This window comes from Calidris pugnax, unplaced genomic scaffold (genome assembly GCF_001431845.1).
Source record: "Calidris pugnax isolate Ruff unplaced genomic scaffold, ASM143184v1 scaffold135, whole genome shotgun sequence".
Taxonomy (NCBI): Eukaryota; Metazoa; Chordata; class Aves; order Charadriiformes; family Scolopacidae; genus Calidris; species Calidris pugnax.
The window spans coordinates 1,122,065-1,146,845 of record NW_015090961.1 but is presented as its reverse complement, the minus strand read 5'-3'; the positions used below and the strand labels follow the sequence as shown (position 1 = coordinate 1,146,845).

General features: G+C 48.5%; 1 protein-coding gene across 3 annotated transcripts in view; it reads right to left on the bottom strand.

Annotated features, from left to right (window-relative positions):
• Window positions 1-24,781, bottom strand: part of EHMT1 (euchromatic histone-lysine N-methyltransferase 1) — a 151,133-nt gene that overhangs the window by 94,962 nt on the left and 31,390 nt on the right. Inside the window, exons 1-2 of one of the 3 annotated variants that reach the window (XM_014952375.1) lie at window positions 23,996-24,071; window positions 23,736-23,845 (exon numbers count right to left, since the gene is read on the bottom strand). The exons of 1 other annotated variant lie outside the window; for it this stretch is intronic. Coding sequence is in view for 1 of the 2 variants with exons in the window: in XM_014952371.1 (XP_014807857.1) it covers window positions 23,383-23,427 (45 nt within the window). In the remaining variant the exon portion in view is untranslated. Of the gene's footprint in view, window positions 1-23,382; window positions 23,443-23,735; window positions 23,846-23,995; window positions 24,072-24,781 lie in introns of those variants that run through there. One more of the 3 variants, XM_014952371.1, reaches the window with a different exon arrangement.

The window sequence follows — 24,781 nt, the reverse complement described above, 5'->3', positions numbered from 1 at the left end:
ATAAAATATAGACCAAAAGAAGTGATATTAAACAAAAAAAAAAAAAAAAAAAAAAAAAAGAAAAAAAAAATGAACAATAAAGGTGCAGGATTCATCCCGATCCGGCCAACCTTCCTGTTCCCATCCTCTGTCGAGGAGGTGAAGCTCTGGCTGCGGGGATGGCAGGCGTTTTTTAGGCAGCGAGCATCTCGCTTTAGAACAAAAGCAAGGAAAAGCCTGTCTCAGGCAAGCCTTGTGCAAAAAGGAGCCTTTCCCAGTGACACTCAAAAACCAGCAGATTTTTCACTCTGGGCCTTCCACAAATTAACAATATTTTCAGAGATGCCATTAATATTATTTTCTTTCCCCCCAACGGGCTTCAACGGAGGCTTTTAGCTGGCAATGCAAATAGTCCTTCCCATCCATCTTAAAGCTAAACCACCCCGGTCTACCCTCTATCACCTTGAAGATTATTTTAACTCCATTTGCAAGGAAGTTAAAAAGCAGGATGAAAGAGGGGGGAAAAGAGACTCCAGCACAACACACTCCACGCTATGTTTTCCCAAGGACCTGAATTTTATGACAGGTTTGTTTTCCACGAGTCAGCCCTGAAATCGCTCCATCCTTACCTTGTCTCCTCAATGCAGTAAGATAATTTCAAAGAATTAATAGAGGATTTTTAAATTTTATTTATCCTTTCCAGTTTTCCAAACAACAAAATATGCCAAGCCACAAGACACTGAGGTCCACTGGTCATTTTCATGGCCAGAGGACGACAGCCCTGCACGCTGTGAATTATCTGCACATGGATCTTCACTTTTCCTTAAAAACTCATATTTCCCCATATATCCTTTGTGTGGCCCCTACACACCCCCCGCCAGCTCCCAGAGCTACAACAAGAAGCAAAGAGAGTTGTTGCAGAAGCAACGCTCTGCAGGCCAGGGCAAAAATTGGTTATTTAATCCCAGCCGAAGTTTTAACGTGGACCCTTATTCCTCAGGTGGGGCCCAAGCCAAAGAAAACTCTGGGATGTTGCAAATCCATGGATTGTGAGTGCTCTGCTGAGCGCTGGTGCTCGCTTCCCCTGCACACACGGGCTGAGGGTTCTGCCATGGATGTACAGCACCTGCTGCAATGCTGAGTTCTGATTCTTCAAAGGAAGGTTAACAAAAAAATATATAAAAAATATATATTTTAAAAAAATAAAATATCAAGTTACTGTATCAACACAGCATTTCAGAAAAAATGAGGGTGACAGATGAAGGCCAAAACCCAGCTTTTTTTCCTGAACCAAACTTCCAAGGGAATCACAGAATCACAGAATCCTCTAGGTTGGAAGGGACCTTAAAGATCATCTTGTCCAACCGTCAACCTCACTGACAAAAATAGACACCCACACAACAAACAAGGAGCATCATCACTAAACCAGACCTCCCAGCACTACATCAACCCGGCTTTTGAACACCTCCAGGGATGGTGCCTCAACCACCTCCCTGGGCAGCCCATTCCAATGCCTGAGAACCCTTTCAGTGAAAAAATTTTTCCTAATATCCAGCCTGAACCTCCCCTGGTGTAACTTGAGGCCATTTCCTCTTGTCCTGTCGCCTGTGACTTGAGAAAAGAGACCGACCCCCACCTCTCTACACCCTCCTTTCAGGGAGTTGGAGAGAGCAAGAAGGTCTCCCCTCAGCCTCCTCTTCTCCAGGCTGAACACCCCCAGCTCCCTCAGCCTCTCCTCAGAAGACTTATTCTCCAGGCCCTTCACCATCTTTGTCGCCCTTCTCTGGACCCGCTCCAGCACCTCAATGTCTTTTTTATGGTAGGGGGCCCAAAGAATCTCATAAAACACTACGAGACTTTCTTGTCCAACGCAATAAGGCAGGTTAAAGCCACGCTCTCCATCAGCCCCACAGCACACTCACGTCCCACGCGCTACAGCTCCTAATGCCCTTCTCCCATCTCCTCCCCAAGACGTTCAGCCCAGTCCCCACCATCGAGCTCTTCAGCAGATTATTTTGGGACAATATTGCCATTTGACTTCTGAACGCCAGGCGGCCTTTTGTGCCCGGTTGTGTTCTACAACATTATTTTCAGAGCACAAAACGTTTGGTGAAGTGACCCAAGGCTAAACCTTAACAATTTGGCACAGAGAGCGGGTGCTTAGATCTATTTCCACGGACGGGTTTCACCGAGGGAAGGGCCGGTGTGTCCCCAGGCTGTCCCTTCTCTGGGGACATCCCCCAGGGACCCCTGTTCTGATGTCTCCCCGCGGCACCAGGCGGCTCCGAGACACGGCGCAGCGCTTCCATGACGCACAGATTGGTAAACCCGGCCCGACAAATTCTATTCCCATCCTCTCCCTCGCCTTTAAATGGGAGGTAGTTTAAAAATAATATTCAGCCCAGATAATCCCGCGGCACGTCTGCTGAAGCCAGCCCTCTTTGCATCTCGCACAGCTCAAGCATGTCGAGTTTGTTTCCTTGGAAACAAAGGCCAATTTGCAAGCATTGCTTTCTTCCCTCTTTTTTTTTTCTTCCTTTTTTTAATGTAATGAAGACATCCATACCTGCAGCTCTTGTTGATACAAAGGAATTAAAGCAGATTCATGTACCAACAAGGTTCATAAGAGAATTACTAATATATATCGCTAATGAACAATTGGCTTCCTGCACTAAAGGGAAAACCACAGTTCATCACTATTTAAAAATCCCTTTTTCCCTCAGTAGACACACACCAGAGACACAGCATTTCTGTTGTTTCCTTGGGGACAGGTAGGGAAAAAAAAGCCAAGCCAGAGTCATTTGCTTCCCCTGGGCAAGGCCCTCTGGTTCCAGGGGAGGAACAACCTAAGAGAGAAATCCCGTATGGCTCCTACACCGCTCTGAAAGACACACTCCTACTGCCCAAATACAACACTTTCAACACAGATTGAAGAGTCAACACCAGCTTAATAAAAAAGAAAGTGATAATGTCTTCTAGATGGGTTTTGCCAGCTGGAGAGCTGGGCAGAGAGGAACCCGATGAACTTCAACAAGGGCAAGTGTAGGTGCTGCACCTGGGGAGGAATAACCCCCTGCACCAGGACAGGTTGGGGGTGACCTGCTGGAGAGCAGCTCTGAGGAGAAAGACCTGGGAGTCCTGCTGGACAACAACAGGACAACCAAGAGCCAGCAATGGGCCCTGGTGGCCAAGAAGGCCAATGGCATCCTGGGGGGCATCAGGAAGAGTGTGAGCAGCAGGTAGAGGGAGGTCATCCTGCCCCTCTGCTCTGCCCTGGGGAGGCCCCATCTGGAGCACTGGGTCCAGTTCTGGGCTCCCCAGTTCCAGAAGGACAGGGAACTGCTGGAGAGGGGACAGCAGAGGCTACAAAGATGATGAGGGGCCTGGAGCATCTCCCTTATGAGGAGAGGCTGAGGGACTTGGGTCTTTTTAGACTGGAGAAGAGAAGGCTGAGGGGGGATCTGATCAACGCCTATAAATACTTCAAGGGTGGGTGTCAGGAGGATGGGGCCAGGCTTTTTTCAGTGGTGCCCAGGGACAGGACAAGAGGAAATGGGCACAAACTTGAATACAAGAAGTTTCATCTCTACGTGAGGAGGAACTTCCTTCCTGTGAGGGTGGCAGAGCCCTGGCAGAGGCTGCCCAGGGAGGTGGTGGAGTCTCCTTCTCTGGAGACATTCAAACCCACCTGGACACGTTCCTGTGGGACCTGCTCTGGGTGGCCCTGCTCTGGCAGGGGGTTGGACTGGATGATCTCCAGAGGTCTCTTCCAACCCCATGGAATTCTGTGGTGTACGTGGGAAGCCGGCCCTTCTGTGCGGCCATAACTCTTCCCCTGGAGCCTGCTCCCACCCGAGGTCCTCACACCGAAGGCAGTAAATCCTACGGTGATGACACACAACCCCTCTGTGAGGGCAAGGAAGAGGGAGGGAGGGCAGAAAGGGTCAGACTCCAGTTACCCACAGGCTCATTTCCAAGGGCAATTAGTTCCTCCACCCGGCACAGCCTTCATCAGGGATTAGAGGAGCTCAGCGCCTTTCAGAAATCTGTCAGATACGGCGTAAAATGGACACATGGGAGAACAGCAAAAGAAATTATGGCTCTTTAAACATGCCCTACCAGAGGCTGACTCAGCACAGCGTTCATTTCCCAACAGGCTTGGCTGGGGCTGGGTTGCAATCCCTACTTGAGAAGATTTCCTTCAGATCCAAGGGAGCAGAGCCCGAAAACTCCCTTGTTCCTATTAACACCAGCCCATTACAAAAAGCCAGTGGAGCTGCACGAACAAGAAACCGACAGGAGCAAGAAGAGCCTCCTTCCCCCACACAAAGGACAAAGCCTTGCAATTCCCTGTCCCTGGAGAACCCCGGGGTCATTGCTGGAGCCGGGACCCAGCACTAATGCTGATGTGAAGCCTGGATGCTCCAGGCCTGTGGAGGTCCTGGACTCCCAACAAGGTTCAGAGCTTGCAAATGCCATTTTCCCAATAAACCAGCCTTGCTGTCCTCATGCACATGCTCACACTAAGACCGATGCAGTCACCTGGAGGGGTAAACTAAATAAAAAGTACCAAAAAAACCCCCAAACCCCGTAAACATCCAGCAGAACTGCCAGAGGGTCTCACCCTAGAACTTGGAAAATCAATCTCTCCTCAAATCCCTGATTTGATTTGAATTTTCAAACGTGGCTGAAGAGCATTTGACAGGAATAATGTGGGTTCCCATTCCTGCTGCCATCCAGTAACCCCGGAGGCAAACCCCCAGGCTCCACTCTCCAAGGGCACATGCCCTTTACCAAATTTTGTCATTACTTGGGTTTATTCCAACCCGTGCCATGGTCTTAAGGAGTTCTGGAGACCGTTCCGGCCACCGTGAATTCTGGGGAAAGCAGAGCAAGGAAAACAATCTACTTCCAAAAAGCAAAAATACGGAAAAAAAGCATCTAAACATCAGCATATAAAAAAGAAGCAGATCGATATATTGTGATTCGCTTTAGTGCATTGCAACAATAACAATACTTAGGACTTTTAATAAAACAATTTATAGTAAGAGATGGGAATAGCAGGTAATATTTATGTCTCCATTTTACATATGGGGAAAATTCAGGCCTGGAGAATTAACTGCCAAAGATTTCTGGAGTGGTCCCTTCAGAACCGCATGGAGCAGGGGAACGAGATCCAGGAGACCTAAATGTGAGGCCACACTCACTGGTGATTTACTGAGTCACCCCGACTGGCCAAACTGGGCCAGCAAAGAACGCGTTGGGACAGCCCTTTTGGGATGACTCGACTTCAAATCTCTGTGAAGTTTGAGCACTTTGAGCTCCCTTGAAAAAAAAATAAAAATATCTCATCCTCCATCATTTAAAAACAACAAAAAAAATCCTCAAAACACATCATTGTATATAACAAACAACCAGTATTTTCTCCCCCTGATCCTCCATCATTTAAAAACAACAAAAAAAACCCCTCAAAACACATCATTGTATAAAACAAACAACCAGTATTTTCTCCCCCTATGTAATATTCCCTGTAACTAACATGGTTTTGGAGGGGAAATATTTATCCAAACTGGCAAACCTGCAATCTCGAAGGAGGTTTTTACACCCCTTGCTGAGTTTGGAAGCAGACGGATGCCACGGGGGTGAATCTCTGACACCAGGCCCCAGCCAGCAGTCAGTCCCATCTGCATCAGCCGACAGGAGCAATGCAGTCAGAAAAATTACTCAGAAACATTTTTTGTTGGGTAACTGGGCTGCAAGTCAAAGCCCTTGGGGCAGGGGCAATGAGCTCCGTAACGGGTTTTTCATGCAGACGTGTTAAACACCTGGCAAACGCTTTGGTGAAAATATTGTACCAAAACAAAAGCAAGCGTGGAAATAGAGTGAGATTACACTGTTTACTAACAAATTTAGCTAGTGCTTCCCTTTCTCTTCCCCCTCCAGCCACTCCAGCGTGCTGCTCACAGGTACCAGAGCAGCAAAGAGCCGATGGATGCCGTGAGCCCCACGTGTGTCTGGAGACTGATGCACACAGGTTAAATTTGGGATAATAACCAGGGGATTTATTTTAATGTCCCAGTCACTAAACTGTCCTGTTTGCTTGGGTTCCCAGAGCTACAATGCTAAAGGACTTGCTGTATCACAGAGGACAAACGCCAGGATGTTACCAAGAGCTCAAGCTGAAGACTGACGAGCTCATGTGGATGCTTTCCCACATGAAAGCTCTGTAGAAAAAAACCAAAACACCCAAATTTCAAGAGTCACACACTGATTTTGGTTGGCAGCTCAGACAGAGTTTTCAAACCTGCTGAGAGCCTGCATCCCCTAGAGATGTAGAGACACTGCAGCCGGATGGAGATGGTCAGTACTCTTGAAAATTAAGCACTGGTTTCACATCAAAAATTAAACCACTCTTTCAAAAAAATGACTTTCCTCAAATTCTCCCACCTTTCCCCACCTCCTGTGTATAACACCCCCTTATGTGCCTTGAAATGCCTATGAATACTTCAAGGGTGGGTGTCAGGAGGATGGGGCCAGGCGTTTTTCAGTGGCGCCCAGGGACAGGACAAGAGGGAACGGGCACAAACTGGAACATAAGAAGTTCCATCTGAACATGAGGAGGAACTTGTTTGCTGTGAGGGTGGCAGAGCCCTGGCAGAGGCTGCCCAGGGAGGTGGTGGAGTCTCCTTCTCTGGAGACATTCAAACCCCACCTGGACACGTTCCTGTGGGACCTGCTCTGGGTGGCCCTGCTCTGGCAGGGGGTTGGACTGGATGATCTCCAGAGGGCCCTTCCAACCCCATAGCATTCTGTGAGTCTGTGGAAGGAGGCATAGAGCTTAATTTTGTTAACATTTTAAACTGAAGGACTCAAAATACACCAAAACACTAGGGAAATAAAACCCAACTCCACAAAAAGCCACAATAATATGATCAGCTCTCAGAGACCAACGTTGCAAAATGCCTGTGATGGAGTCCAGCAGCCCCTCTCCTTCTTCCCCTGCTCTTGGCCACAGCGACCAAAATCTGTTTTGGGGGCAAAGCAAAGGAAGGCAGGGATCTGCTGGGGAGAAGTTTTACATACTGAAAAAAGACCTTTTGCTGTGTTTTTATTATCTAAGAAAGGGGAAAGGGCTTCACCCCTCCTGGGGTCTGTACAGAGCCCAGACCCTCCATCCCAGCACCAATCTCCTGAATTCAAACCTCCTGAGTTCAAATGTGCATCAAAAGCATCAGGGACCTCTGGAAGCTTCTCCTCCACTCCCACGCAGCCTTGCCCCAGAGCAAAGGCAAGCAGAAGTGGTTGGTTGTGGTTCAGTAATACCACCAAAAATTAAATCAATTTTAAGTGCACGGGCAATACAAAGAAAAAAAAATTAATAATTTCTGAGTATTTTTCTTCTACAACAGGGAGCCGAATGCTGGCCCTCAGCAGCTGCTTCAGCACTCTCGGGCTTCAATTAAACAAACTCAAGATCTGCCCAAGTCAGCTTCCTCTCCTCCAGCAGTTTTGTAAGACATTTCCTTGGTAGCTGCGAGCTCTGGAGTTTCACATGAAACTTATTAGTGGCTGGATCATCCCTGTCACTGACTCCAAACCCCAGACCCAGAGCATCGCACCCAGACAGCTCGCCTTTGATTAAGGGCTCCTCCTGCGCTCGGGGAACTGAATTTCGGCCTTGTTTCCATGCGCAAGCCAAGAAAAAACAGCCAGGAGGGCAGAATATGGCTCTCCAGAAGGATTTCCAGGATTCCCCTGCTAGTCAGCAGCTGAGGATGCGCAGGCAGAGGGAGGGTGCTGCTCAGAGACCTCCCCAGATGGCTGAGAGGCAAGCAAAGAGCTGCTGCATCACCTGGCAAACATCTCTTTGCTTTTTTTTTATTGCCTCCTTGGCACGTTCAGCTCTCATCCAGACCGACGTCGCCGTGGGAGTCACAGCTCTGGCCCAGCAAAGCACCCGGGAGCTGCAGGAACGGGGCTCCCTCCTGACACCCCACCTCCAAAGAGCCCCCCGCTTCAGGATCAAGGTGCCCTCCTTTAGGCTTAGTGATATGTTGTCATAGAGTTGTCCAGGCCAGAAGGGACCTCCAAAGGTCCTCTAGTCCCACCTCCCCGCAGTCAGCAGGGACACCCCCAACTAGGCCAAGGTTGCCCCCAGCCTCATCCAGCCTCTCCTTGAATATCTCCAGGGAAGGGGGTTCAAAACAAAAAATGTTGGTTCAAAGCAAAAAAAAACAACCCAGGAGGAGGTAAAATCCTTTGCATTTTTTTTGCATGGATATATACCCTGCACTATTCCTCTGCTATAGCCCAAACACCACAATACTTTGAATACTTCACAGTATTCAAGGCCAGGTTGGAGGGGGCTTGGAGCAACCTGGTCTGGTGGGAGGTGTCCCTGCCCAGGGCAGGGGGTTGGGACCGGATGGTCTTTAAGGTCCCTTCAAACTCAACCCATTCCACAGTTCTATGACTTCAGGCAAGGTCCTGACCCTGGCAGAGAGGGACCTCTCCAGTCACTGTGGGCACCATCGCTCTGCAGCCTGCCCTGGAGAGAGCCACCCTGTCTTCTCCTTCCAGGCCAGGGTAAGGTATCAGCAGACACCGATATCAACACAAACGCTTCCAAGCCTTGACTGCAGGTAGACAATACTCTCAGCCTCGCAGGAGGATTGCTCAGTGGCTTTTTCCCCCCTTTAAGAAGGGGGGGAGAGGAGAAAGGCTCACTCAGATCATGATAATAAACGATGTTCACCGAGATGGTTATAATGGGAACATCCCTTGGGTACTGCCACCATCCCAGTAGCATTTTTTTACATTCCCTTTTTCCTGACATGCCTTAGACATTGGCGTGAAAACCCACAAGGGTGGGGATTTACAGGTCAATACGCTGTGACATGCCTGCAGCACCAATATATTTTTCTAAATCCTTCTTTAGAAGGAACAGAGTGAAGGATCAGTTGTAAAGCAGCCCAAGATCCCCATCAACACCAACTGCATTTAACACTCTTCTTCCTCTCCATACTGAAAAAAAAAAAAAGCATTGAAAAAGTTCCTGCGAAGCCCTGTATATCCCACTGCTAATCTAAATATGCCCCATTGCCGAGGAGACTGAATGGATGTCATAAATCAAAGTTTGACTTCAAACTATAAACACTCGAGAAGAGGCCGCATCCACTGCAAGGCACAGGCAAACAAAAAGAAGAGAAACCTCATAAAAGTTTTCCTGCAAGAGTGTACTTCATACACACCAGTCTGAATAAATGCCACTCTCATGTGTTTATACACCAAGACCAACTCTGCAGGGAGGGATGCTGGCTGGTAAACGGGACCTTCTGTTCAGATCTCAGTGATGGAGGGAGGACACCAAGGTGTATATAAAGCAACCGAGTCCAGTAATTTGAAGGATTCTTCTCCATCTATTTTTACCAGGTTCTTATACCTCCTTTCTAATCCCTGTAACACAGCCTTGCAGTTATCCTCACCTTCAGGAGCCCATCAGTCTGCTCGGGAAGAAGGAAGGTTGCTGCCATCCATGTGTTTTACAGAGCTCCCTCCCAGTGGATCCAGCTGTGTTGATCTGCACAGCTGCATGGCAACACCCTTCTGACAGAATTAAGGTCAACTCAGCCCAAATACCATCATCAAAATTCACCAAATATTTTGTCAGGTACAAATAAGCACACTTCTAGAGGTGAAAGCCAAACTTCTCGGTAAGAAGCAACCTCCACCGAGCTCACACTTTTCAGACCCGCAGTGTCTGTCAGTGACACCATTAATTGCTTTCTCTCCATGCAATGGATAATTAAATGGAGGCTCTACCTTCACTGCAGAAGCCAATGCACGTCTGTATTAAAAGGGCTACTTGAAGAGAGATTATCTGAAGGTTAAAATTATCTTACCTTGCCTTTGCTAGCGAGGAGACATAGGATGAAACTGCAAATTAATTTAAACTAGCTCTAGAGGTCAAAAAATCCTATGCTTTGTCTGCGTGGGGCTGCAGTGCTGAGGCTGTCACCTGTCCTGATGCCAACACGGCGCTTTCGGCATCGGGGACGGCGTGAGACTGTGACACAACCACAAGGCAGATGTGGGAAACGTGACTTAGAAGATTTCTTCAGTCGTGCTCCATTTCCTCTCCCTTCAACCAGTCAGGGGTTTTGTGGGAGACCTTCAAAACCAGAGGGTTTCTCAGCCTGGTAGAGCACTGCCTTCTCCAGCCTCCCCCAGATGATGGGAACAGGAGACCATCTGAGATGCTCCCCATGAACAACGGATGGGTCAGTCTTTCCCATTCATGACTCCACCCGTATTCAGGGCTCGGGGGCTTTTTTTGTATCATTTTTTATTAACTGGCATAAAGGACAAGTAAAGGGAATGCCCTGCAGCCTGCTGCAGAGAAACCATCAGCTCTTCCCTCCCAACCCCTCATTCCTTTGCCACCTTCACCTGTTTCCCATCTCCCTCCCACGTATCCTACACATCCAGGTGCCTTTCCTTTAGCCTTGCTTTGGCATCAGAGCTTTTTTTGTTCACCCCCAGAGATGCCCAGTCTCTCACATTTCAAAGCTTCCTTGTCCAGGCCATTTTTTCCCTCTTCTGTTTGAGCTCTCTTCCCCTATTTTTAATTCCTGTATTTTCTTTCTCCTCTGTTTCTAATTTATTCTCTCCATCCCACTTCTGTCTTTCTAATCCTTTCTTACTATCCTCTTGGGGCAGGTTTTAAAACAAAGATCCTGCTGGTGCTCACCTTGAGGTGCAGGCAGCGACGAGGCTTTACTACTTTATTCTGCAGACTTTAAAGTGAGTGAACCCACATGGAAACCACCAAAACCCCAAAACCCTGCCAAGATCCTTGCTCTAGTCTCAAAACCCACCAAATTCACTTCAAAGATAGATACCCATTCCGCTGACCCAACAGATAGGAAGGTACTGGTGCCACAGAAATGGTCTCTGGGATCTAATAGAACCTAAGGATAAATCTAAATACTCTTCCCAATTAACGCCTGATCAATGAAAAGTGATAATGTGTTTAACTCTGAAGACACGTGTCTGTTAAGCAAGGATTAGTGCAGCAAAACAGGAACACAGTCCAACAACGAAGAGAAACATCCCTTTGCAAATAAAATTGGTGGGTGAAGCAAGCGGTGGACCTGAAGCCTCCCTTCACACCCCATAGCCCGTCCTGCCACCGGTTTTAGCCAAAGGCTCGGGCCAGATCCCCCCCTTCTCATACAACACCCATCACTGCAGGTAACCCAGGCTTCGCTGCTTCATCAAACCTCCCAAAGTTCATAATTACTATGAAAAAGTGAGGACCCTGAAGGTGAAGAAGGTCTGTGCAAGGCGCACACATCGGGATGAGCGTGCCTCTCAGCCTCTCCCACATACCAAAGCCGGGGCTCTCCAAACTGTGAGGCACTTTGGTCCAAGTTAGGAACGCATTTTAAGTATAAACAAACCTGCTTAAATAAATTAAGCACCTGCTTGAAGTTAATTTGTGCTGTGGAGTCCCTACAGCAAAGCTGAGAAAGGGACACAGGGATGAGCCATCAAACAAGCAAGCGATGATGGAGCCATCGAGCCTCTTCTGAAGGACCTTTGTGGGGCTTGGACCTTCCACATGGTGCATTTCACAGCCACAAAAATTAGCCAAAAGAAGGGTTGATGCTGATTTCTCATCCAATTCCGGACCTCTGCCCCCCTTCCCCAGCACAGCCCTTTGCTTCTGCAGAGGACATTTACAGCAATGACCTCCGTTCCATCATGCTGCATATTTTCACGTGCTTTCTTCCATCATGAATCATTAACAATCCCCATTTATCATCACGCAGTTATTATTCTTTAAATTAAAGTAATAAAGGAAACTGCACCGAAGCTTCGGGTTGTTTTTTTTAAGAAAACTCAAACTACCTCCCAGAAAAGTAGGCATTTTGTAGTAAAGAGGAGAAGAAGAAGTAAAGCCTGGTTGGATTTAGAGCCGACCAACCTTCTCCACTGCCCCTTTCAGGTCGGGACGCTGTATCAAGTCACACTCAGGTAGAGGCAACACGATCCCTCTTTGTACCACTTTCCAGCCGGGTGCTCATTTTCATCCCACACCAGCTGCCAGGCAATTCAAAAAGCCCCCAAAACAAAAGGCTGTAGAAAGCAAAATACGCTAATATAACCCACTACCCTCATTTTTAACCTTAATAGAGAACCGTTTTTGCAATGTGTCAAATTTAAAACCAAACAGCCCCCCCAACCCCATTAAAACCCACACAGCAGTGGTATTTTCTCCGTGCTGGATATTATGGATGTGTCCCAAGCCATGTCCCATGGCTCCCTTCCCCACCCGCTCCAACATCCACAACAGCAAAGCCCTTCCTCGCTGCATTTCCAGCAGAAAAAAGGGGGGCCCACCTTACCAGGAGGCAATTAAAAATTGGAGAATTTAAAAAAAAAAAAAGTAATAACTAAAATATCTCAAGGGCGGGCTGAGGGAGGACAGAACCAGACTCTTTTCAGTAGTTGCCAGTGAGAGGACAAGGGGCACAAGTTGGAACATAAAGGGTTCCACTTGAATATGAGGAAGAACTTTTTCATGGTGAGGGTGACAGAGCCCTGGAACAGGCTGCCCAGGGAGGGTGTGGAGTCCCCTTCTTTGGAGATCTTCAAGACCCACCTGGATGCTCCTGAGTAACATTCTCTGACAAGCTCTGGGCGGTCCTGCTTTAGCAGGGGAGTTGGACTAGATGATCTCTATGGTCCCTTCCAACTCTAAAAATTCAGTGAAATTCAGTGAAAAGCTCCACGCTGCGGGGGGATAAACAACCCACTGCTACGTGCCCATGAGCCATTGAGGTTTAGAGGCGTTTTGTCCGAGGGAATATTTAGGAAACCCCAACGGGGTGAAGAAGGAGGAGGAGAAGCCTCTGAAAGAAAAGGCTGTGTGGTGTGTACCTCGCCGTTTGGCCAGGCTGGTTTTTTAGACTCCCCTGGAGGGTTTCAGAGCGCGGGAGGTGGCGAGGAGGATGCTCAGAGGGAGCAGCATCCCCTCGTTCCCCCCAGGGCTCCATCCCATGGTGGTTCCACACCGGGAGGGGAGGCGAGGAGCCAGGATGCTGTGCCCTTTCCCAGACTCCCCTGGAGGGTTTCAGAGCGCGGGAGGTGGCGAGGAGGATGCTCAGAGGGAGCAGCATCCCCTCGTTCCCCCCAGGGCTCCATCCCATGGTGGTCCCACACCGGGAGGGGAGGCGAGGAGCCGGGATGCTGCGCCGGCCCCGGAGCCCGGTGGGGGGAAAGGACAGGAATCAAGGAGAGTGGGGACAGCTTCTAAGTGTTCTTGATCATTCCTCAGAATAATTTTTTTTTTTTTTTTAAAAAAAGAAAAATTACTCATCCAACGATTAAAATGTGCAAACATTTTGCTTGGTGTTCCGACTGCCACATTTAATATTTCAAACAACAACCAGGCCAATATTGTTGCTTAATTTAACATAACTGGATCCCGAATGCATTTCTAACAGATTAAACCACAGAAATATCCACATGTTTTAATGAGGAATTGGCACTACTCGGAGCCAAACAGATTTTAGCAATATTTTTAGGACTACAGTTTCTTTCAGGAGAAAAGAAAGCCCACTGGTAATGGATCCGCATTCCCTACGTTTCCAGCTTTTTTGGATTTAAGTGCAAATTGAAAAAGCTAAATATTTAGTGCCATTATAATTCGAGCAACATCTGGGCAATTTTCTTTGCCTCGTAAAAGATTTCAGCCAGCTTTGCAGAGTCCGTGTTGCTCAGGCAGAATGGCTCCTTTTACATTCTCATGCTTCACTCCCAGCCGGTAGTTTCTATGCCAACAGGCATTCGTAACTCTTTAAAAAGCACATTTGGAAGTTGGGGGGGGGGGGGGGGGGGGGGGGGGGGGGGGGGGAAAGGACGGTTTACCACCTTTGGAAGAAGGGACAGGAAGGGACAGCAACTCAGGAGTACAGAGATCTTGTTAGGTTATACAGGGGGGGGGGGGGGGGGGTGTGGAGAAGGAAGATTTGAAACGTGATAAAGACTTTTTCTTTTGTTTGGGGAATTGTTTTGTTGTTGTTCCCTAAAAATCTAAATTGTCCATTCCTTATTTTTGTTTGTTTTTTTTTTTCTTCTTTTCTTTCTGGGCTCTGGAAACCTCAAAAAGGCCCAATAAGCATCATCTCAGCCCTGGCATCTCTTCCACCTGCTTCCAAAGGCAGCAATGACTCAGAAAAGTTTCTCCAGTCAATTGGACATGCGTATAAAAAAAAAATAATATATTTATAATTCCCGTTCTCTCTCCAGACATAGAATCAATAGCAGATGTCTACCGGTGCCTCTTCAGATGACAGCTCTGTGGGGAAAGCCACAAATGTGTGGTGGGGAGAGATGAGTCCCCCCCAGATGGACCCCATCCTGAGCCCAAGGCTGCTGGAACTCCCTGCAAATTTACCTGCCCCATCCCTGCTGCTGGCTACGGGGCCCGGGCGAGCGTCCAAATCCCAAGGAAAAGTAAACAGAGCCAAGCAGCTACTACTGAGCTGTCACTCAAAATCCAGCAGTTTGATTTTTAACCAGACTTGGTTTTTTTTTTTTTTTTTGGAAGCGACGTGGGCCCTTCCTCCCCACCCCCAGGTCCCAGACCTCTCACAGATGGCTCCGATTTTATAGTCAACGCTTGTGCTCAGCGCCGTGACGTTAAAGGTGCACGGAGACAAAGAAAACCACAACCACCAAAAGCAAAATAAAACATTCGAAGCAAAAAACACTACCAACCTTACAAAAAATAAGAGAAAAAGCTATGTTTTTTTATAAACAGATGCATCCTACTAGATGCATGGTCACCGTGGATTCTTCTTCCACCTGAAGTTCACCCGTGGGACCTCATGATGCCTTTGGAGCATCACCCCAGGAATGCCAGCTTATCATGGAGGTGCCCAACAGAAAAATCAGTCAGCCCAGGCCACTTCGCAGCAAGGATGGTCAAAACAAGCTGTTCCCACCAAAAAGCAGGGCTACAGGGGGGTTCTTGGGGAGCTGCTCCCCAGGAGGAGCTGGACAGGCAGCACAGGCTGGGGAGCACCCACCATCGCCTGCTTCTCATGATTATCTTGTCCATGAGCTCCAGGGGATGAAAGCCCAGAAGACACAGGGATGCTGCCAGCACTAAGCATTCATTTACAGGCTCATCATTAACGATGGAGATCCATTAGCCCCTTCAGTCCACCTCCTGTGCATGTGCACTGTATAACCTGGTGTGCGGGGAGGGGAGAGGAAGGACAGGCTGTTGATGCCCAGCAATAATAATCCTCACCACAAGGCCAAGAGAAAATACTCTTAAGGATCTGAATATGCTAAATTTCTCTTACTTCAGCTAAAGCGGGGATATGGAGAAAGGAAGATTGGATGCCTTTAGCCAGAGAAAAACATCTAAAGCTCTGCTATTCTGGCAGAAGGGCACCAGCTCCTTCCCTCCCTGCACATCCCCGGACGATGCAGCACATCAGACAACGATTTCATCAGCAACCCTGGATTTGTTTTCGCAAGCAGGGATCAGGATGAGATCCAGGAAGGGCAAAACCCCCCCCGGGGAACAGGAGACAAAAGGACAAGATTATCAGTATAGCGGCGGTGACTAAAATAAAGAAAATAGTCATTTTCAAAAGCAGCATTGTCTCACGGGAGTAGTAACAGCCCCCAGCCAACAAACACAGTTACTCCTGCGAAGAGCCATCAGAAGATGAGGAGAAAAGGCTACGTCTGTGAAACTCTTCTCATTTGGAAAAGGCCCCCAGGTCACCGCCTCGCGCTCCCAACGCCGGGAGCAGGAGGAAGGTGCCACAGGAGGAAGGTGCCTCGCTAAACACAGCCATCAGCACCCGCTCCTCCAGCCCAGCTCCCCTCCTCTCCTGTTCCTTGTCGTGATTTCACAACCTCTGCCATTTCAAAAGCCCTTCTGGCAACCATGCCAGCGACCATGGAGCTACTTTGCACAAGACTCTGCGTGACTGATAAATTCAGGCTTCTCCCTCCACATCACGCACACGTAGCGTACGCTGCCTACGGATGAGGGCCATAAATGCTGTAAATTAAGAGTATTTTCACCTACTTCAATCAACTTGGGCTTTGTACTGGCTGGAAATACAGCTCCATCTGTGATTTAAGAGACTTGAGCCGAAAATACTGTATCACAAGCAGCTTCCGACAGACGGGAGGCGGCCACCTGAGTCTTCTCTCTCTGGGATAACTTCTTCCGTGCTTTGCACAACCAGCCAAGTGCACCCACAGCAAGAAATAGCGATGCACACCAGGCAGAGAACGAGTAGAACCGGGCAGGTTTATGCCAAAACCCACACCTACAACCCCCCCAGGACGTCTGAACTGGGGGGAGGGAGAGATCTCACCCATTAAGAGTTGATTCGAAATCAATCTTTGGCAAAATCAAAGTCTGTCGGGACTTGTGTTAATGAATTCCCCTGCCAGGTTTATGGTGTTTAACAGAAAACAGAAGACTGTTGTACACGTGGCAGTGCCGGGGAGACCCGAGGAGGGCACTCGCACACCTGGATTTATGTTCCATAACCAGGAGAGTCTCCCTCCCCTGTGCTAAGGGGCATTTGGGCCACGAAGGGCTGTCTCACCTGGGTACGGTGGCCTCCTGGAGCTGGGTGGTGTTAAAATACCTCCATTGTTCTTCTGCTCGAGATGGCAGCACAGAACTCCGGCTGCAAACACAACAGATGATCTCTTGTGCTCTTCAGCTAATGGAAATACCCGGGGGCCACGGGTCCTTTGTGCCCAGCCTTCTCCCAGTGGGTCCCTTACGGGATTACTGCAGCAGCCAAGTAAGACAAATTACTATTAGCTGGACTAAATGCTACAGAAAGATCATGAAAATGAATTAACTCCTACCCTTCTCCCTTCCGTGATGGATTACACTCTGCTCCTTTGGAGCGATGTCAGGTAAGGGAAGGGGGAAACACATCCCAGATAGGAGGAATTTATTGCCATGTGGTTTCTTGTGTTGAAACCCAGCACTGAAACGGTCCCCAAGCCTCCGGGCAGGCTGGGAGATGAGGAAAGAGCCAGGGGCACATCCAGATCTGGTGCCAGCACACACTGGAGATGAGCTCCACCTCCCCTGCCCCTGCCTGGGAGCCCACACCTGGGTGTGCAACGCTCACAGGGACAGGAACGACTGGGACACCAGCCCTTTTTGTTACACAAGACTCTTGTTTTTAACACATTGTTCCTTTCCTCTTCACCCGATGGCCCATCAGAAGTAAGGCCAGCCCCAAACTCCCACTTTTTATGTATTTTTTTATGTATCCCATTTTTGGGATTTACGTATCCCAAAACTCGTTGGGATAAAACTGGGATGCAGCGTGGAGGGCAGCAGACTCACCACTCCCTTGGCTCTGGTCTACATCTGGAGCTTCTACCCCACGCCCACCTGGCCAGGGGCCCTGAATGCGTAGCCCGGTATAAAAAAATAAATGTGTTAGCTGATAAAATATGAAACTCCTTTCCTCAACCAACGCACCCACAAAAGCTCTAATTTAGCTCCGAGATTCATCACTGAATATTACATCACTTTTGAGCCTTTTAAGGAAGCGCTCCAGCATTTTCCCAAATTAATCAAGGTTTGGTTTTTTTTTTTTTCCCCTTCTCAGTCAGAGTTAAAAATAGCCAAGGGCCAGGTAGGTGTGGGTGAAAAGCTCCTGCAGGGACACCTGGAAGGAATGAGGTCCTTGCCCATCGCCAGGCACCGAAATGCAGCAAAACCACCTTCCCAGCAAACAAAACCTGAGGAAGCCCAAGGACAAGCTCCCCATGAACGCCGGGTAATTTCAGGGCTGCAGTTGCAGGCAGTCCATATGGCCAGCAAAAACCCCACAGAAGACTTGCACTATCTCCCACCACAGGCTTGACCCCGTCTGCATATGCAGAAGGAAAAAAAAAACCCACCCTCATAATCCTACAGAACACGGAGCAAATAGCACTCTCTGGGACTACTTGAATACCACCCTATTAAAATACAAACATGTTCCTACAGTAGCTCAATGATTTTTTAAACATTCACCATCTTTTCATTTCAGATTTTAAGCACTTTGCCTGGCAACTGTCTGAAGGGCAAATCATTATGGAAATGGGAAGTCAATTAATTTTCCTTTATTCTAGAAGAGAGGATTATTGGAATAAATAAAATAATCAGCTTAGACAAGAGCACAATTCACAACTTCTGAAAAACAGAGGACTTTTTTTTTTTTTCTTTTCCATTTTTCTTTCCAAAGAAAAGGTTTTCTTGGATGGAGTTTGCAAGGCGAGTGCAGAAGTTTTGGAGTTAAATAACCTTGGGCTGCTAACTCACAAATAACTCCCTATATGCCATCAACAGGAGGAAGGCTGCCATTTCAGGCACTCTCAGAGCCGCTTTATTTATTTATTTAAAATAGCCACTTAGAACTCCCCCTCCAAAAAAAGATACAAAGGACACTTTCCAACCTTATCTTGTACAGGGGTTAAATCTGAAGCAGCCCCAGGTATAGACACAGCCCAAGTCCGGGTGGGAAAGTCACAGCACCGGGCACCAACAACAGCAAGGCACTGCTTTTAGGGTCCCCTCCTCATCCAAGCCTCTGCCCCCTCTAAATCCACACCGATTCTGTTGAGATTAACGAATTTAGCTGGATTTCAAGCACCACGGGAGATACTGGAAGCAGTTTCAAAATCAAACAAAGGAAGGTTGTATGCTAATGCTTGTTGATGAAGGCAAAGGAAGAGAGCAACTGTCTAATCAATGGCACTACCTGACGCCGGGCTGTAGCACTGGGTGCTCAGAACCATGATTAATATCATTAAAGGAGTATCTGATACCCTGCGACACGCACGTGTACCTACAGATGCAAATTAAGTTAAAAGGCAACGCATTTACCTCCCAAAATCCCAAAACCCAGTGGGAAAAGCGAACAAGAGGAAAAGGAGAGCCTTCAAGTTCACACGAGCAAGAGATGAGTTCCTTATTTTCTGAGAAAATTTGGGGATATCTTGGTAAGAACCGTAGGGTTATTTCTGAAGGACTCCTCTAATAAGGAGCGCGTTGTAAAAATAGTATGGAAGCTGTGGTTCAAGGTTGCTACAGCCTCGAAAAAGAGATAATTGATGGAGGCACAGATTCCTGGGAACACTAAGGACTGTAAAAGTACTGAGAAATCAAATTGATGATCTGGAAAATAAGATGAGATTAAGAATGATCAGGTTAGCGGGGGCTCCTGAAGGAGCAGGAGCGGGAGAGAGCAGACTTTCAGCTGGCAGTGGATTATTAAGGAGGTTAGGGATGAATAATTTCTAACCGTGTCCTGGCGAGCCGTGTCCCCAGCCAGGGCAGTGCCCCGTGTCCCTCCCGGGGAAGGAGCTCACTCCCCCATCAGTGAGCCCACGTGTCCCAGGCACCTCATAAATCCCAGCCCGGTGCCCGGCTCCCTCCACGGTGGTGCCACCGGAGGGAAATGCCCTGCTGAGAGCTGCTCCCCCCGCTCACCCCCGGTGCCCGCGGCGCCGCAGCAGCGCCCGGCAGAGCTCCCGCACGCCCCGGCACCCCTGCCCTTCCCACCAGCAACAGCCATTTCTCCTCTCTGCTTCTCTGGCTGCAAATCACTGTGGCAGCAAGTAGGTCACGGACTAGATGGCGCCTGAAGAATCACCTGCAGTTCATTTCCTCCTCTTTTTTCTTTTCCCTTATTTAATTTTTTGGTAGGAGCCACCAAGTCACTTCACCGCCACCTTCAAAACCAGCTCCATCCCTCCATCCATCCCTCCCTCCTCCCGCTGCCCTGCTCACAGCCCCGTCTCCTGCCTTCCTGCTCTCTCTCCCCCTGCTCTGTTTAATTCCATCTTTTCCCCCTGCAGGTGGATGCAGGTCTTTAAGGCAGGATTTTTCTTCCATCTTCCCTTTCACCACAGACCATATTTTTCCAAGCGTAACGTACCGCGTTGTGTCGCTTCTCTAAACGCCCCGAAGCCCAAACGTGTGTCCTCCGGGCTGATCAATTCATTGAGCCTCCTCCACCAGGGGAATGTACTTACTCTACTAATTTCACAGCCAGGTTCAAAACATGCAGCTCCTTCCCTCGTGGCTGTAACTTCACTTATTGATCCTCGGGGAGAAGGGGGGTGTGTAGGGAGTCCCCTTTGCCAGAGGCTGCTTTCAGGCTTGCTCCAGTCCCCTCTCAAAGCAGGGCTTCACCAGCCTCCCGGGATATGGGGCTCCAGGGGAGATGCCACCAGGACCTTCCCCGCTTCACCCAGGACCTGGAGAAGACCTGGCAGCCCAGCAGGAGGGCTTGGGGCAGAAGAAAGGGACAGGAAATAAGGCTGCAGCAGAGAGGAGCTGGTTCGAGACGCTCAGGAAGCTGAAATGCAGCCATAAGCTGGATTTCAAAATGGCCAGGAAGGCAGGAGAGCAGAAGATCAAACTTCTCCTCTGAAGTGAGCCTCGGTAAGGCACGAGGGTGGAGAAACACTGTGCGTTACTGAAAACCCTTCCACGCAGCTTCACAGTGGAAAAAGGATTCATCACAGCAAATAATTACAAGGCTGGTATCATAATGTCTGGTTTTAAAGTCATTGCCAATTGAGCCAAGGTTGGCTGAAGGAGTTAGAAGGGAGAGAAGCAAAGACACCAGGCTTTGAAGTGGTCATCGCTTGATTATTAAAGACTGGGACTTTGATGCAATGTATTACCCAGCTCAGTAACTTTCTCCTCCCTGTGACCGCCCAGGTTGCTTAAGGATTCTTTAAATACACCTGTAAGATTCAGTTCCATTCTGTTCTTTCTGTTTTGAACACAGTCCTGGGCTGCTACGGTACCAAGGAGGTGAGCAAGTCCCCAATTCGGGTTTCAGTTCCTCCACTGAACTAAGTGACACTGATGGAGAACGAGACAGAACTGGCCATAGGGGCAGAACCGGTCAGAGAAATTTAAAGACAGGAGCCTGCAAAGTCAGGCGATGGATCCTCCCGAGAAGCCCACGCTGCCCATCTCAACACATACATCCAGGAGTCCCCTGTGCCACATCCCCCGAGTTAAACACCCGGGGTAAGGTTTTCTCCAGCAGGAACCTGCAGAGCTCCTCCAGCACAGCCCAAAAACACATCCACAGACTTTAAACCCAGTAGAAATTCAGTTTGGATGTAGCTATTTACTCCTTTCAGACTTACCCATTCCAGGGCTTGCTGGAGAGGAGCTGAACGCCTCCTCAGAGGAGGAGAGGAGCAGCCGTGGGCTGAGGATCTCCCAAAAGCTGCTCTGGTCCAGAGGCACAATGTCCCCAGGCCACCAAAGGCCTGGTAAGGCTGAAGCACAGTGCTCCACGCTAAGAGCTCTCCTCAGCCCCTGGAAATAGCTCATTTTCTCCATCTTACTCTCAAACAAGGAGAGGAGGAGGGCTTTGCTCTCTGGCTTCGAGCCAGAAGGCATGGCACTAAGGAAACAGTGTCACCTTTGTCCTTTTGCTGAGCCTTTCCCCCTGTTCTCTGCTGCCAGAGATGCCCACCCTGGTACTGGAGAGCGAAGGAAAAAGTTTGAAGCTGGTCCAAACCATTTTAGGGCTGAACTTGATTCCCTTCCCCAGTGAGGCTGCAATAAAGAAGGAGATGATGAGTCCAGGCTCCTTAATGTCACCCACCACCACAGGGAAAGAGCGATGACCTGCACTGGGAGAGCCATGGACGAGCCCCTCATCTCCATACGGACCAGTCCTGGTGCCACGGGACCTCTGGGTCCTGTACTGGTAAAGCAGCCCCCCACCCACACACTTTAGGTTAAAGATGTATTTGTGTTACACCCCGATCAGAAATAAATTTTAAGGTATATTCTAACTTTCTTGCTTTCACCTTTGCTTTTCAAAACACTTCAGCCCTTCAAACGAACGCGCTCCCACCAGAATGTGATCGTTTTCCCCCGAAATGAAAGCCCCCTGTCCTGGTGACAGATACGTCGCTGGCACAAGACAAAGATCTGAAATAGAAAACACTCATCCACCACAGAGAAACACGCACCACCGCTGGATCCCGACAGAACCACCGTCCTCCAAGAGACACATCTTTGTTCTCACCATTTCCAAAAGCAGCATTCTGAAAACAGCCTCCCTCCCTATATAGATGCATATTGCTATATCTCTATCATTTTCCTTACACCCATCAAAACGAAGATATAATTAACCCATCCTCAATAGAAATTACAATGATTTTTGAAACAGCAAGAAACAATCTATTTGCATTTGGTAGCTAATTATTCCCCCTACGCACACAACCATCAATGTTCCCTAAACCCGTTCACAGAAGAGACAATCTGTGCCAGCCAGAGCTTCTGGAACGGAGGGGAAAAGGATGGACTAAGCCAAAAAATAAAAAAAAAAACCAACAACAAACCCCCAACATTGGGGTGGCAATTTTTTTCTTCAAATAGGCAGCATCTCGAGCTCAGCCAAGCCAATAATAGAATTGCCCTTCTGAACTCATCCGACAGCATTAGCATCCACCTGCGGATGGCACGTAAGCCGACGGCTACCACGGGACAGACAAATCTAGTGGGAGCCACTGACATTTGCAAAACTATGGAATTATCATTCCCTTCTTCGCACCACTCCGAGGAACTACGAAGCCATTTTCCAACCCACAACATCGCAAACAGATCCTGCTGCTGTTGGACATGGATTTAACACCGGGTTAACGCCAGGAGAACTGTCACAGCCACGCAACACACGGAGTTTCAGTGGCACAGGCAGAGTTGCATCTATTAGTATTATTATTATTCACTCCTGGAAGGAGGAAGGGTGTGCCCTTCTTCCTCTCCTACAGTCCCGGGGACTTGCTGAGGGGTGATCTCTAACAACATGAAGGAGAGAAGCCATTTGTCCCAGTGAGGTACAGAACCCTCGGGACGATGCCCTTCCCCACCCCCCAAGCCAGGCAAGTTTTGCTGACAGTTCCTCATCATTCCCAAGGATTCATTAGATGTTTTGAAGAGGTAAAGACGCGAGCTGTGGTTAGTGAGCACTGCCTCTCCCAGCCCAAGAGCTCTGCTGAAGCAGCCTGAGGAAAAAAAACCAAGCCACCCAGGTATTTCTGCTTGAGGACCTGGGAGCCCCCAGCTTGGCCCTCCATCGCTGGCGCTCTAGGGCTTGGGAGGAGGCTGATATAAAGCATGGAGGGCAGTAAATCCCAGCCTCCTTCACCCACGCTTTCTGGAGGCCAGCAGATAAAAGGCTGTGCACTCACTGGGAACTAAGAGAGGTTTTCCTTCCTGCGGGATGCGCCCTCCCGGCAGCGGCTGGGGAGGAAGGAGCTGGGGGTTCACCTTGACGCAACCCGTGTGGCTGCAACACTTACCTCGCCGGCACGGCATTCCCTCCTCAACACGCGGGGAGCGATCATCCTTTAAAAGCAAAAACCAAAAATATCTCTCAACGATTCTTTCTCTTCCCCCATCTGACACAGGTTTGCAGCTCCTCAGGCATGGGGAGGAGGGGGAGCAAAGTAAATTAAAAAAAAAATAAAAAAATAATAATTAAAAAAAAAGACTATTATTCTGTAGGCAATCAAAGCTAATCCCTTTATACAATTTTCCTTCCAACAGAAGCATGATATATCGAGTCCCACTGGGCTCTCTGAGCGCAACTAAGCAGGACTAGGTGTTTTCAGCTCCCTTCTGCCAACAAAGCTCAACGTGCAGCAGGCCTCACCTCGTATAATCATTTAACTCAACACGAAGTCACCCTGGTGCTCTACCCCAGCTCTAGAAAGTCAGCCCGCGCCTCGGCATGGCCTTGCACAGAAATAGGATTACTTTGGCCTGGAGGAAAAAAACAGAAACCACAACATGAAGGTCACCCATAAAATCATTACACAGATCCCTCTTCCCCAGCTCTTAGAGAAAAACCTTTATCAAACCCTCAACCTTAAAGTAGAAACACAAAAAGATATGTACATTAATCCCATATACCTCCGTCAATTTTTTTCCTCGTGTCTTTAGAGCAGTTGTTTACTGCAGCCAACTGCAGAGAAATTACAGTAGCTTAACTCTCCAACTCCCTCTAAAGGATTAATCTTCCAGTGAGCATGCTCACGCGAGATCTTTTTTCAGCAGTTGCATCCATTTCATGAAGTGAGGGCTGCTGCAGACATGAGGAAATGCCATTTCAGGACTACAGGCAAAGCGAAAACAGCCCCCAAAAATAAAGGCTGAGCCCTTCCTAGAGCTCCAGAAGGGATCTCTGCCCAACCCTCCACCTCCAAGGAGGTTTAAAGATTTCACGTTAGTGTGCCCTTTCAGGAAGAGGGGGGGCTACTGGTTTCCCTGCGACACACGGTTTAAATGTCTGATCTTGGCTTTTCCCTACAAGCTGGTGGACAGTTCATCCACCGAATCTTAAGTCAAAATCAGCTTCTTCTCCCTGGCAGATTTTTCTTTTGTATCCCCTTCTTGGCTCATCTTTGCTTGTGGGGAGAAAAAAAAAAAAAAAAAAAAAAAAAAAACAGAAAATTTTTTTGGGGGGGGGGGGGGGGGGGGGGAGAAAGAGGATAGAAAAACTTCCATTTCCTTGATCAGCTTATTGTGCAACTACACAAGCACTAGTTTCACCAAGAGAGGAGGAGCAGAACATGCCTGCAATGAGGAAGCCGACCGTACTGCCTTTTTTGGCAGAGCATTGCTTCAGGCCACTCAACCAAATCACGAGACTACAGCATTAACACGCTGCAAGTCTCTGAGACTTTGATCTATTTCAAT